This window comes from Typopeltis vanoorti, chromosome 4 (assembly GCF_054136105.1).
Source record: "Typopeltis vanoorti isolate ZY-2024b chromosome 4, IOZ_Tvanoo_1.0, whole genome shotgun sequence".
In the NCBI taxonomy this organism is placed as follows: domain Eukaryota; kingdom Metazoa; phylum Arthropoda; class Arachnida; order Uropygi; family Thelyphonidae; genus Typopeltis; species Typopeltis vanoorti.
The window spans coordinates 165,342,352-165,358,246 of record NC_143552.1 but is presented as its reverse complement, the minus strand read 5'-3'; the positions used below and the strand labels follow the sequence as shown (position 1 = coordinate 165,358,246).

Sequence of the window (15,895 nt, the reverse complement as noted above, 5' to 3'; positions counted from 1 at the left end):
GCCCTAGTCCTTCCCAATAATGGTATAATTTTCAAAAGTTCTTCTTGACTTGAATAATCTTGAAATACCATGCGAATAAATACCATTAACTGAGCAATATCAGTGAAGTCATTTGATTCATCAAATTGTAATGAAAATGCAACACACTGGTAAATGTCTAACATTAACCTGGCCTGGTTGATCGTGATCGACGGATTGAACACCCCTGATCTACACCAACGATATCTACCGCCGACCACCACCACTAGTATTTTCACAGATAATCACAAACATCCATGCCCACGGTGGGATTTGAACCCGCAGCCTTCTGGCTGGAGAGTGGATATGCTAACCACTCAGTCAACCAGGCCAGCATTAACATTATTAATTACAAAAAATTAGTTATTAAGAATTAAAATCTCTCAGACTTTCAGTAAAAAGGTAATCATTACAATTTAAACTGAGATGATGCAAAAGTGTTCCAGAGATTTTTTAAATAAATGTTCATATTTAAAACAGCTTCTGTGAATCAAGAATAAATCAAAAGATCTTGAGTTCTGTGCTGATTCAATGATGGGCATGAATAGCTTTGTGAGACCTTTTAATAGCATATATGTAATATTGTTCTTTAAGTCTCTTTGCTATAGAATGGACAGACAGTTTGTCTAAAACATGACAGATAGCATTTGAACATGACTTGGTAAACATCTGGAAGAGACAACAGACAATTTATCTTTGTTTAAAACAATGTTTCTAATGGGCAATAGAGAAGATATTTAAAGAAAGCCAATATTACATTCAATTGGTATACACCAATTGTTGTATGTCACTTGTATTTCTGGTCTTTGATTTGCTTGTTGTTTCTACATACCGATGATGTACTGTTATTTTCAGTATGAAATATCTGTGCTTTCAATTAAAGTTTATTACTGCGGTTATAGAGTAATTTTTTTGTTTTATAGGTACGCTACAGTTTCTACATTGACTCCTAAGCCTGGAGTCAACACAGGATCTTTTGGATCGACAACTTCATTCAGAGAAGCCATTTTAAACATCAACACTTATTTCAAGAAAGTTCAAAGGCATCACTGATTCATCCCGATTTAAATCATAAAAATTGCCTATCCTTACCGAATCTGGGAAATTTTAATTCTTAATAAGAATTAAAATAGGGACTATTAAAATAAGTAGGGAGATTCTTGTTCCGTTGTAGGCTTTGATTAGGCAACACGTGGGCTATTGTGCCCAGATTTGGTCACTGGATTTTCAGAAGGATGAAGAGATGTTGGAAAGGGTCCAAAGGCGACTGACTAAGGTAGTTTCTGACCTCTGGAATGTCCAGTATGAGGAAAGATTGAGAAGATGTAATTTGCAGAGTCTGGTGGACAGGAGGAAGAGAGGAGATATGATAGAGACCTACAAGTTGGTAAGGGGTTGTTATAGGATCAATGGTGGAGAAGTTACAGAGAATAGTGGGAGATCAGGGGAGAACCAGAGGTCATCCCTGGAAACTGTATAAAGAGGGTGTGAGTAGGGGAGTGAGAGGCAGGTTTTTTTTCGTGCAAAGTTGTGAATGATTAGAATGCCTTGACTGAGAGTGTGGTGTCTGCAAGGAGTTTGAGTGTGTTTAAGACGTGGTATGATGAGCTGTGTGTGTGATAAAAGGACCTCCCAGATTAGTCTTTGACTCCATGTGGTCTTCGGGTAATAATAACAACATAAGTATTTTTTTTAATTAATAATGTTACAATCATCTTCTAGCTTCAGCTTTTGCCATGGATTAAAACCAACTGTTGTATGATCTACTTTTTTTAAATTGTAGCCAATTATATCACTGATAATGGACAATTTCTGTCCAAATAACTGGATTCCATATTTTCATTCATATTTATTTTAGTTGTGAATATGTGTTTATGTCAATTTAAACAGACCTCATTATTATGAGGTCTGTTTAAATTGACATAAATATGGAATCCAGATATTTGGACAGAAATTGTCCATTATCAGTGATAATTCAACATAGCAAATCCACTTGTATGAAGTTTTCCCACTTGGTTATAAAGTATATTATACTTAAAAATTATATTATTATTATTCAGGCATCCATGTAGTTAAGAGACTCATTGCGGGAGGTCCTTCCTAGGAAACACAAAGTCTATCATACCATTCCTTGAATTCATTGACCGTTCTTGCTCTCACCACTCTATCAGGCAATGTTTTCACGGTTCCACTGTAATATCTTCTTCTGTCTTTAATGCATTATTTTATTATCTTTACTATTCTACACGTTTTTTTTTTATATATATTTCCTTTCTTACTCTGCCTATATTAGTAATATCTTTTTATCTTTATTCTAATTAGCTGTGCGCGCTTTCTCTCTCGAATCTTTCTTGCTTATATTATTACGTACTATGTTTATCTACCCTTTGCATTACGAGTATTATGCCTAACATACTAGAAAATTTATTTCATTTAGACTGCACCACTAATATCATTTAATTAGCATAAAACTCAATAATACGGCTGGCAGATTTCTCTCTCTAACACAAATTTCTTCAATAAAACTTTACACAAACAGTTGTGGTCTATTCTTTTACTTAACTTTACGCTTCTGCTATCTCACTTAGTTAGTTTCCCGCTCACAAGTCCGATATTTTTGGGAACAGTGCAGTTGTAATATAAACAAACAGGCAGCATACTTTTAACAAAAAAAAAAAAAAATTTATTTACATTACTATGAAATATACATGAATTTAAATATTAGGGAGATTGCTTTCTCTATCCATTTATAAAATCTTCAGCATAAATTATAACCTACTTACTTTAACACTAATTAATTTCTTTAACTCACAATCTTATTTTCTCTCCGTTTACAAATTCAACTTATTAAACTCCTAGTTTACTTGCAAAGAGGTTAGCTAACTCTCTGTTAAGTTATCTTTACAAATTTTATATCAACTTCCAGTATGCCAATAGATTCTCTTAATGACAATTCTTACTACTGTTGAATAATCTCTTAAAAGTCCATCTACACCCTACTATGAGAGGGAATATACAAAATGTTTGAACTTACAAAAAGACTGCATCGCACATTCAGTCAAAAGTCTTTCACTACAGTCTTATGGCATTTCTTTCATCTCAGGTCTCGAGCTTCCTTCAGGAAATTTGACTTCAGTAGTATGTCATTGGAAAAATAGAAGGCTGTAAACAGCCACCTGTGGTACTCATACAGCTCCAGCAAAATGTTGTTCTCCCACAGCAGAAAGAAAAACTTCCGAGCGAAGCTGCTTCGGGTAATTTACGCCGCCTTTTCATCTCTGCTTGCCAAAATGCCTGGACAACTGCCGTCTCAAGTAGCTTGAACTCCCATCTCTAGAAACTGTAATTGCCGCCAACTGTCTCTTTTGACTCTCGAATGGGATCCCTCTCTCTCTTCTGGGTGACTGGAAGCTCTTCCAATAACTGAAACTGCCGCCGACTCTCTGCTTTGGGAATTTACATCGGCTTTTCTCCTCGGCTTGGGATCGCCGAAATGCCTGGACAACTGGAAGCCTTCTGGCAACTGGAAGCAGGGAACTCCATCTGCAGCCTCTGGAAATCCTCTCTCTGGCCTAGAAGTCATCTCTCTCTCTAGCAACATCTCGACTGGGAAGCTCCCTATGCTTGGCTCTGTCCCTTTTTATTATGCCTTCTCTGAGACCTCACATGAAGTCTGTAACCCCCAAAGAACTCGGCATGACTTTTTCATCTTCTTTCAAGTTCGGCCTGCTTTCTGTTCTCCTCCACTTTCTTTTGATTGTAAGTTGCCAGCCATCAGAAAGTTGGTTGAACCTTTCTGACTGACTTCGGAGATGTTTACATGCAGAGCTTGTAAGCCTTTCACATACACACAAAATTTCATAAACAACCATTCTTATGCCGCCATGTAGATCTATTACATACAGTTCCGGCGGCAAAACATTGCCTTGTTTTTTAACACTCTGAAAGATTCTTATTAAAGGAGTATATATAGTTAACTTCCAAAGGGTTATTTACAAAAATATCTAGTACAAAATATACAGAGACAAACAAGTTATTTTTACAACATTCTCATGGGACTTGACCTCTGTAAAAAATCGATGTAAAGTGCTTTGGTATTTTTAAGCTACATCGAGATTTTACAAAAGCCCACCCCTTCATGAAAAATTTTTAAGCCATGAAAAATTTTTTCTTAAATCTGTCTCTGTATCGTGTCTCATGCTTTCTCTGGATCGGACCATACTCAGTTTTCTCATCTAAATTTGAACAGGGAACATCATCAGCCTGACCTGTGGGCTCTTCTTGGTGCGACTGACACTGTGACTTATATTTGTTATTATCCCTCGGGCGTCTAATTTCCTTCCGACCTCTTGCTCTCTTTCTATTTCTCCCATTGCCTGGACGGTGAATTTCCTTACTGCTTCTCTCTATAATGTTTACTTCTACTACCTTTTGATTTGATTACCCTCCCTTAATTCCTTTTTCTTTATGCTCTGATCATTAACTAATTTTACACTTGAGATGAGGTAAGTCTTAGATTGACTATTACTTTCGGATGTAGAAGCTATTGAAGGATCAGTATGATTATTTCGAAACATTTCATTACCTCTTTCAGTCTGCCTGACATTTCTTTCATTCTGCTTTCTCTCTTCATGAGATTTCTCAATTCTATTTTTAAATTTACGGTTCCCTTTACCAGACTGTTTTCTGCCCGTTATGCATATTTCATTTCTAGAGAAGTTGCATGAGAACCTGTATTTCTCTAGAAAGTTAGTTCCTAGGATAATCTATGCTCTTGTGTGAGGTGTCCTGGGAAGGACCAACAACTCTTGCCAAACACACAAATTAAATTCTGACAAGTAAATTTTTACCCTAACTTTCTTGGTTACATGAAACAGAGAAGATGAAAGTCCCAATAATTCGATTGGTCGCTTTAGCTTAGTAATGCCTCTCCCTATCTTGGATTTTATTCCTCGAAAAAAATTTTCAGTTATGATTGAGACGTGAGAACCAGTATCTAATAATACATCACAATACCATCCTTGTACCTTCCCCTCTATGATCATTTTAGACTTCCATTGGTGTTCTCGATTTCTGTTCTCTCCTCTCCATGGTTTGTTTGCATAATTATGATGAGGGTGCCCAAAATTTGACTCATGTCTCTTATTTCTGTTGGAGGGTCTTTTATCTTTAAAGCAGTTGTGAGCCATGTGTCCAATCTTATTGCAGCTAAAACATCTGGGAAGTTCCCTCCTGTCTTTTATTCCATTTATCCTCTCTGATTGAAGTATAGTTGATTCAGAGGTTGCTTCTGTTACTGCCACCAGCTGCTTCAGTACAGCTTCAAGATGGTCCATAATAGCCTGTTGTAGCCGTTCAACTTCTTGTCTAATTAAAGCGCGTACTTCTTCCATATTAATAGACTCTGCAACATTCAATCTGTTGTGGTCTGTGTTATTTATTTCTGTGGCCTTATTTTCCTCTTTTCCTTCTTTCTGTTTACTTTTTTCTTTAGGATTCCCTTTATTTTTCTCTTTCTTAATCTCAGTTTTTTGATCTGTCATCTCTGTAATGTTGTGTATCTGGCTGGAAATAGAGTCAGGATGAAGATCGCCTAGCCTTTCTTCTTTTTCTTTTATGGCCTGATAGCATTCTTTCTTCTAAAGTGTTTATTTTCCTTTTGTACACTGTCTCTTTATATTCTTCTCTAACTCCTAACTTGAACTGGTTGAAGTCAGCCCAATCAAAGTGACTCTTTCCATCACTGGACACACTCATGCTATTAGCTAAGGTGAGCAGACTGTTGTAATAGTCAGTGATAGATTCCTTTTTCTCTTGTCTGCACTTCTGGAGCCTCCACTGGTTTGGACCTACTATGCTTTTAACTTTGGAAAACTGAGATATCAGGGTATCTTTGAATTTATTGTAATCCAGAGTGTCTCTCAGTATAGGAGAGGAATACAAAAAAATTCTTGGCTCTTCCAATCAGTTTATTCCTAAGTATTATTAGAAGCTGAAAGTCCGACCAGTTTCCGGCATTCCATAGCTCTTCTACAAATTTGAAGAAGGACAACACATCATCGTGATCCTCTCCAGAGAACTGGGGGATTATGAGGTGAGGGTTTACAGTTCTAAAAAATTCGACATCCCCCATCTTGTTAGTAGTACTGGCTTCCAAGTTACCGCTGTTTTTATTCATGGTACTTAAAAAAATTTCTTACACTAAATATATATATATATACACACTTTCTATATACGAAATAGTATCAAAAAGTTTCGGGACTAGGTTTGTAACATGCCAATAGATGGCAGCACAAGGCTGCATGCACAGTCGCAGGGAGCACCTACCTTTATAAGTCAGTGTGCCAAAAGATATTGTCCTGTGTACATCGGGAGCTGTGCAACTGATGCTATTCTGACCACCTGTGTTACCACATCTGCGATTTCTTCATGGACAGCAAGTCAGAACAAAGAGCAAACGTGAAATTCTGCATGAAACTGGGCAAATCTGCCACAGATACGTTTGACATGATTAGGCAAGTTTACAGTGATGCCGCAATGAGTCGTTCAAGATGCTTTGAGTGGCATGCATGCTTCAAGAGTGGAAGAACATCACTGGAAGACGATGAAAGATCAGGAAGACCGCTCAACCCCCAAAAATATCGAAATCATTCGACAACTTGTGCATGAGGATCATCGGAGAACACTCCACAACATTGCTGCCATTGTCGGTGTGTCATAAGGAACAGTCCAGGCAATCCTCATGTGTGATTTGAACACGCACCGTGTTGTTGCCAAGTTCGTCCCCAGGCTGCTGACCCAGGAGCAGAAGGAACACCGCATCGAAGTCTGCCAAGAACTCTGTCAGCATGCCGTGGATGACCCATCCTTCATGTCGAGGATCATTACCGGTGAAGAAACTTGGGTGTATGGGTATGACCCTGAGATGAAGCAGCAGTCTTCACAGTGGAAGAGCCCATCATCTCCACGACCGAAAAAGGAGAGGCCAGTCCACAGCTCGACCAAGTGCATGCTCATTGTCTTTTACGACATTCGCAGTATTGTGCATCGAGAATTTGTCCTCAGGGGCCAGACCATCAACAGCAAGTTCTACTGCCAGGTTTTAAGGCGTCTGAGGGAGGACATTCAGCGAAAGCGACCAGATCTGTGGCGCGCGAAAAACTGGATGCTCCATGACAACATTGCACCCTGTCACCGAGCTCTCCTCACATGCGAGTTTCTCGCCAGAAACAACATAATCTCACTTCTGCACCCACCCTACTCGCCAGATTTGGCTCCTGCAGACTTCGCCCTCTTCCCAAAGATGAAGATCCAGCGCGAATCGCAGAAGGTGCTTGACATGCTTTGAAAAGAAGACTCCCAGGACACATTCCAGAAGTGGCATGAATGCTGGGAGCACTGTATTGATATGCAAGGGGACTATTTTGAAGGTAATAGTGTGTAAACGTAGATAAATAAAGTAATTTCTCATAAACAGAGCTAGTCTCGAAACTTTTTGCACCACCTTGTATTTGCCTGTTCTTTATTTCCAAAACTGTTCCAATCCACTATTACTTATTTTAAGTATTGTGGATTTTATCCTGTCGACTGCACCATTGTGAACGAATGTTATGTTGTTGCTATTGTAATTGAAGGCTGCGCCATTGTAATAAATGCTGTGTTATCTCTATTGTAATATTATGTTATTTATTTATTACTTGTAATGTCTTTTGCTCTAAACTTTCTATATTGTCTATATCTTTATATGCCGTTATTCTAATTTATTTATCTTTATTCTTTATAGCTTTATTCTAATGCGCTTTTCTCTCTCATCCTTTCTCATTTACTCTACTGCGTACTATGTTTATCTACCCTTCGCACTACGAGTATTATGCCTAACATACTAGAAAATTTATTTCATTTAGATTGCACCACTAATATCATTTAATTAGCATAAAACTCAATAATACGGCCGGCAGATTTCTCTCTCTCTAACACAAATTCCTTCAATAAAACTTTACACAAACAGTCGTGGTCTATTCCTTTACTTAACTTTACGCTTCAGCTATCTCACTTAGTTTCCCGCTCACAAGTCCAATTTATTTAGGAACAGTGCAGATGTAAAAATAAACAATCAGGCAGCACTCCTTTAACAAAATAATCAAAACACATTTTATTTACATTACTATGAAATATATACATGAATTAAAGAATAGGGAGATTGCTTTCTCTATCCATCTATAAAATCTTTAGCATAAATTATAACCTTTTTACTTCAACATTAATTAATCTCTTTAACTCAAAAACCTATTAACTCTCTGCTTACAAATTCAACTTATTAAACTCCTAGTTTACTTGCAAAGAGGTTAGAGTTATTTTTACAAATTGATATCAATTTCAAACATGTCAATTGATTCTCTTAAGGACACTTCTTATCACTATTAAACAAAAATCTTAAACGTCTTTCTATAACAACTATAAGAGAGAATATACAAAAGTGTGTAATTTACAAAGGCTTTGAATCGCACATTCAGTCAAGTCTTTCACTAAAAGTTTGATGGAAATTCTTTCATCTGAGATCTCAAGCATCCTTCAGGAAATTTGGCTTCAGCAGTATCACTTAGGGATGTTAGCGGGTTTTTGGACTGCAATCTGTGTTACTCGAATAGCACATACAAGAGGTTTCAGCATACGGTCAAATTCTCCTCTGGATCCTACTTCAGGAATTTCTGCTACTAATCGCTGATGACTGCAACTGCCACCGACTGGCTCTTCTCGGTAACAGCACTTCACCTTTGCTCTTTTTATGCACTTGGATCTCCTCTTTGTAACTAGGACCTTGCCTCTTCTCGTTCTTTGCTGCCACTGCTCTGCTCTGGTTCGGAGTCCGCTTATAGTCTCAGCTCGCTTCTGCTCTGGTTCCAACTGTCCCTAGTTTCGACTTCTGATGGCTCTCTCTTGATGTTTGGAAGCAGGGAGCTTCATCTGTGGCCTCTGGAAACCCTCTCTCTGGCCAAGAAGTCATCTCTCTCTCTCTAGCGACGTCTCGACCTGGGAAGCCCCCTATGCTTGGCTCTGTCCCTTTTCATTATGCCTTCTCTGAGACCTCGCATGAAGTTTGTAACTCCCAAAGAACTCGGCATGACTCTTTCATCTTCTTTCACGTTCGGCCCACTTTCTGTTCTCCTTCGCTTTCTTTTGATTGTAATTTGCCGGGCATCAGAAAGTTGTTTGAACCTTTCTGACTGACTTCGGAGGTGTTTACGTGCAAAGCTTGTAAGCCTTTCACATACACACAAAATTTCATAAACAACCTTTCTTATGTCGCCATGTAGATCTATTACATACAATTCCGGTGGCAAAACATTGCCTTTGTTTTTAAAACTCTAAGATATTCTTATTAAAGGAGTATATTATAGAAGAGCCTGTGTAGCTCAGTGGATGTGGCGTTTGCACATCACGGCGCTTGGCCGCACGAAGGAAGACTTGGTTTTGAGTCTAGTCAGCGACTAGAGGAAATTTTTCTAAGCCTTTTTGGACCAGTTCCCGAGTTAGTCGATCTCTGGCATGGGCAAGCGGGTTTTTCCTCCCGAAACTCAGGTTTTTCATCCCGGAAACTCAAGAAAATCGACCGTAGAACCCACATTATTTCAGACATTAAATATATTGTGTTAGGGACCACGAGATGGCGGCACATCTGAGCCACCTCTCTTCACTGTGTACCGCTTAATTAGTGATAGCCTTGGGCCATCTATCTCTGATTGGTACCAGTGGAGATTGAACTACCCACTCGGTCTCCAAAAGTTAGATAGGGCTAAATGGCCTCGCCTACTCTCCGTATATGGGAATAAAAAGGCGTTAGCTGATTTTTTTTTTTTTTTTTTGAAGGAGTATACAGAGTTAATTTCTAAAGAGTTATTTACAAACATATCTAGTACAAAATATACAGAGACAAACAAGTTATTTTTACAACATTCTCATGGGGCTTGACCTCTGTAAAAAATAGATGTAAAGTGTTTGATATTTTTAAGCTACATCGAATTTTTATACCACCACCATACACGCAAAGAAACCACTCTTCATCCTCCTGCTCACAGCTGCCTTTTGTAGCTTCCAGGGATGGCTCCTTGTTATCACTCCTTTCTGCTGCTCCGCCAAGTGAAAGAACTCCCCAGTGCCCACCCTGTAACTGCCTCTCAATAGTTTAAGTCTCAATCATATCACCTCTCCTCCTTCTATCCACCAAACTCTGCAGTCCACATTCCCTCAGCTGATCCTCATAATTAACATATTCCTGTTATTATTATTCATAATTATTAATATATAATTATAATTATTAACACAGGAAAATTGTGTCAACAGTGATTTGGACACCTTACACGCAATAACCAATATCTGACCAGCACATGGTGACACACAGAATCCTGAGCATTAAAAACCTGAAACACTACATGACATTAACAAGGAATTACTTCAACATTACCTATCGAAACAACAGAGACACATATCATATAACACGAACAACAACTCTCTACATCCCTACACCCTTCAACAACTCATATGGTTCTTTAGTGACATCACATCAGATACCCACGCAACTCAACAACCTACCAAGAAATTTACAACACAATAGATAACTACAGAACATTAAAACACGAACTTTGGAAAATATACCAACAAAGTTAACATACCATTAACACTAATATACACATTGCAAATCACCAGCATCCGATGCCTACATCCCATGCATAAACAGTAACAACAACATAAATAGTGAAGGCTAAATCCCACTCTCTTCATAAAAGCTAACCCAAGCTTCGAAGTAGGTGGGATTAACTTGCCTCACTCATCTACATGTAATCCTCATTATTAAAAAATTATGTAAATAATGAGTTTACATTGCATATTTGTGAGAATTAGGAAATACAATATTTTAATTGCATATGAGTAAATACTATTGTATAATCACACTTTCTCAAACTTTGAAAAAAAAATAGTAAACTACAACATGTAATATTATAACTTGTGTAACTCTGAACTATATAATTGTAAATTATTACTGTGATTGTTATTTTAAAAAATAGCAAAAAAAAAAACTGTTATCATCATTATTATTGAAATCTCATTATATGTAGCACTTAGTGTTGAACCTTGTAAAATAATATAATGAATGTTAATCAAGATGATCATTGTATATATGTAAATATTTGAGAGATCAATAAATTATTAATATCTGATTAAGAGAGACCTTCAGGGAATCAGACTCATCAAGAAAGGCTGCATACTACACACACTAGCTATCATACTTATTCTTGAATTCATCCGCACTGCTTGCACTCACAATATCCAATAGCGATCACGCGCCACCCTCTGAGAGAAAAATCTAGCCCTTACACTCTTCTTGGTGGCCTTCATTCTCAGCTTCCAAGGATGCCCTCTCGTTCTTTCCCCACCTTCCATAAATTGAAAAATTCCATCAATTGAAATCTTATATGATCCTTTCAGAAGTTAACACAGGAAAATTGTGTCAACAGTGATTCGGACACCTTACACGCAATAACCAATATCTGACCAGCACATGGCGACACACAGAATCCTGAGCATTAAAAACCTGAAATCTCAATCATATCACCCCCTCTTTTCCCTGTTTGCTAGTGTCTGTAGTCTACAAATTCTCAATCTGTCGTCATAATCAGTATTTCAGAATCCTGATATCATTTTTACCAGACCTGCACACAATAGCCCAAGTGAGGCAAAATAACATCCTTATCTTTACATGTGAACATTTGTTTCAACATTGCAATTAACTTTTGAATTTTATTTGCAATCCTTGCCACATGGCCCCTAAACTTCAACTTCCTATCTATTAACACTCCAAGATACCTAGCCTTATCAGTTTCTTCTAGTCCAATCCCACCAATATAATACAACATTGGATATCTAATCATGCCGAAGTGAATGAGTTTACATTTATTCATATTGAACTAACACTCATTTTCCCATGCCCACAATTCCAGCCTATTAAAATCATTCTGCAAGTACTGCATATCAGCAGCATTCCGGATTACCCTACCTATCTTTGCATCATCAGGAAATAGCTGTATATCGCTTGTCAAATCCTTCACAATATCATTAATGTACAGATTGAATAACAGTGGACCAAGCACTGATCCTTGTGGTACACCATTTGTTATTATTATTTTTTTTTTATTAATCTTTGTACTGGTTATGGGCAGTACTACCCTAACATCACATCCAGACATCTCGTCCAGACTTGATATAGGCCTTTACAAGTGTTTTACCCTATGCCTCTTCTAGATAATGACATTGTAGTCATTCTCTGGTGGCAATGCCATGCCACCAGTGTGCCCTGTAGGGCCCCTCAAGGAAAGAACTTTAATATCCTTCTGCATAAGACCAAGCTGTTTTAAGTCCTTATAGCTATCTGCGCTCCATACACCATGTAAAGAGATGGGTGCTGGTAAACCTCGGAGTTGCCTCGTGCTCCTCTCATATCTTATTAACTAGATCATGGTTATTCTTATAATAGTTTATCTTATTGTTATGGCTATAGGCTAGTGGGCATCCTGTTCCCACCACCTGGGCATCAACTACCCAAACGTCACCATCTCTTTTAATCACTAAGTTTGGCTTATGCAAATCCACAGTGGTCCTATAATATGGTTCCACCACAGTCTCCCAAACTTTGTTCTTAAAGCGGTTATTCAGAATGGAGACCACGGAGTCATGCCTCTGCACACGGATCTCATGGGCATGGAAGCAATACTGGGCTATATGAAAAAATGTCTCACTGTACTGGCAGCCAGTCCTACAGTTTGAGTCTTCAGTATCCCATCGAGCTGTGTGGGCTCGAGTGGGCAGAGCATTGATCCTCGTCCTGATAAGGTCAATATACTCGAACCCAGGGAGGAGTCTGGTGTCATCCCTTACCCAATCATGCTGGGGAGGCACCAGATATGACTCTTTTAAAGAAGCACCATCTACAGAACAAGTGCAGCAGAGATGCCCATCTCTTGTGTTCTGTGGGTGCTGACTCAATTAAGGTACCATGATAATGGGACCAGCCTTTAGTCCGCCCAAATCTTCTTGTATTAATGAGCTATAGAAAGCCTCTCTGCAGATAGGAGAATCAGATAGTTCTAACTTCACGATTCTGGACAGCCACAGACGTGGGATCAGCCATCTAAGTGATGGAACCCTAAGCCTGTCATCCTTCACCCTCGCATGGAAATATGCAGTAAGGGTGTCAAGCAGCAGTCGGAGCCATGATTTCACGGCTGAACGGAGAGCTCTGTCCATTCGGGACAGGGCCGAGATATATGTCCTACCAAGCACCAACTTGTGGTAAAAGAGAGGTAGGAGATAGTGGGAAAGGAGAAACAGTCTTTGCTGGGGCTTGAGAGGAACTTTCCTCAAAGAAGTGATCCCAGCTTCTAGGATAGAAGGGACAGAAGACCTTCCCTTTGGGGTGAACATGATACCGAGGTATCTCCATTCTTCCAGGATGGTCAAAGCATGCAACGGCCTCCCGTGCAGGGAAAACTCTATAGGCTCAACCTTAAGCTTCTTGTCATGACCAGAGGGGACAAGAGCTAAAGAGCAGGACTTCTCTATGTTAATAGAAAGGCCTCGAATAGAAAAAAAGTCAACTGCCCAGTCAAGGAGTTCTTGCAAGCCTACCTTAGTAGGTATGGTAATTGTTGTTATCCTTTACATTAGAGATCATAATTTCAATCGAAGTTTCTTGTTAGATTATTTTAAAACTAACCACTAAAAATTTTGCATATATATTTACAGACTATGGAACAGAAGTTTAAAACTAAGCGTATTATCAATTTTCAGTTGTCTATCACATCAAATACTAAACAAACCCTACAAAATACTTAAGTGCAATCATCACACAATGACCGCTGTATTTTGCATGCTCACCTACTGAATTCATAATCTATTCAGTAAAATACCAAAAACTACTATTACAGCTGGGATTGTTGCCTAACCCTAATGATATGCTTAATGCTTAACTGTGTTAGCTAAGAAGAAGATTGATTTGTTATGTGGCTGATATTATGTTGATGCTTTTAATAATCATTTAAAGATAAAAACTCATAACTTTCGTTGCTATATGTATGTTTTGCCATTAAAAAGTTTGATAATTTAATGATTTTAATTTTCTCTGCATCAATATTTTTGAAAAACCTGACGTTTTAAAAATCTGCTGGTATAAGATTACTTCCAGTTTTTGAATTTCCAGTTTATAATTAATTTCTTAATAACTTCTCATACATGGAGTAAGAACCGTAATGTTATACATGTCAGCATAAAGTACTGTGTCAACATAAAACATAAAATTAATAAAGTATTCGGTCTATATAAAATACTTCTTGTTTAGATGTTTTTGATTACAAACAGAGGTTCTTCAAGTAGTACTCAATCCCGAACCTCCAGTTCAAAGATAGTCTTTTCTGCTAGTTTTACATGTGAAACATTATGCAATGTAACATAATTATATGTTAAGTACAAGAGTATATTTTATATGTTAAATGTAAGAATGTGTAATGATAATACAGTAAATATTGTTCTACAGTACATACCAGCAATAAAACTGCAACCTATAATGAATAATAATCAATGTTGCAGACATTCCACTGCAGGATTATTGATTAAAAAACTACAAGTGTTCTCTGCTCCAGCTGGGTTCCCTATTCTGCATGAAGAAAAATCCTGATAACTATATATGAGACTTGTTAATTTGCCTTCAACTGAAAAGTTCTTATAAAGGTTCCTCATACAGGATCTGAATCAAGGTCTTTCCAACTGAAGAGAAAAAATGTCACATGGTCACTGGGACTATGCAACATTCTGATGACAACCATGCAGTAACTCACCCACTGTAAAGCAATATATATATACATATATATATATATATATATATATATATATAGTTTCTTTGAGTCAATCTGATATGAAATTGAGGCCAGTAGGACAAAATATAAAATTGGTTGCTGCTATATGCCAGGAGTGCCAGGGATAATGTTCAAGACACGAATCAGCAAATTAGTGCAAAATAATTACTCGACTTGATATATTTACTTATAATAATAATTATTATTATATATAAAATGAACTTTAGTGTATCATATTACTTTATCACATTACTTCACAATGATGTGAATTAAGTTTAATCATATAATATTTTAAACTAAACAACCTGAACTTGCTTCTATCAACAGCAGAGAACTAGAGGAACCAGAAGAGAGTTGGTGACCCCCAGGCATAGCAACAGGATTTGATCTTGCAGGTCTAATACTATAATATTAAAAAATACATATAAGTATACACACACACACACATATATATATGCACACAACTTATTTAAAACAAGAAACCAGCAGCAGTCTTTTAAAGAAATTCAGAATCTAAGGATATTCAATAAATAATAATAATTAAAAAAACTAAAAGCAATTCTCAACAATTATGTAGATGGCGTTGATGTAGGTGATTGGTAATAAAGGGTCGATGCAGTAGTGGAGATGGAGTGTTGTACAGTAGGTGTCCTCCCGCGATGAGTCTTCGGACTCCTTGGGGGTGTCACGAATAATAATAATAATTATTATTATCATCATCATCATCATCAGACCTCCAAGAAGACAAAGACTTATCAAGGGATGTCATACATCACTCACATCCAGCCCTCATACCTTCTTTTAAACTCATTCACAACAGAAGAAGGGAAAGCGTGGTGGGGGAGTATTGCTTATGATAAGTTACGACTTATATCCTCAAAGAGTGGAGGCTTTGGACGGCAGTGACACTAATGATTTTGAAAGCATATGGTGAGGTAGAGATAGGAAAGATGAGATATTTAGTGGGGTGTTGC

General features: G+C 37.7%; 1 protein-coding gene across 1 annotated transcript in view; it reads right to left on the bottom strand.

Moving 5' to 3' along the window:
• The window catches only part of rudhira (breast carcinoma-amplified sequence 3 protein rudhira), a 532,797-nt gene that overhangs the window by 116,472 nt on the left and 400,430 nt on the right, over positions 1 to 15,895 (bottom strand). The window contains exon 20 of the mRNA XM_090391579.1: positions 15,227 to 15,324. Within this exon, the coding sequence (XP_090247705.1) occupies positions 15,227 to 15,324 (98 nt within the window). The remainder of the gene's footprint in view (positions 1 to 15,226; positions 15,325 to 15,895) is intronic.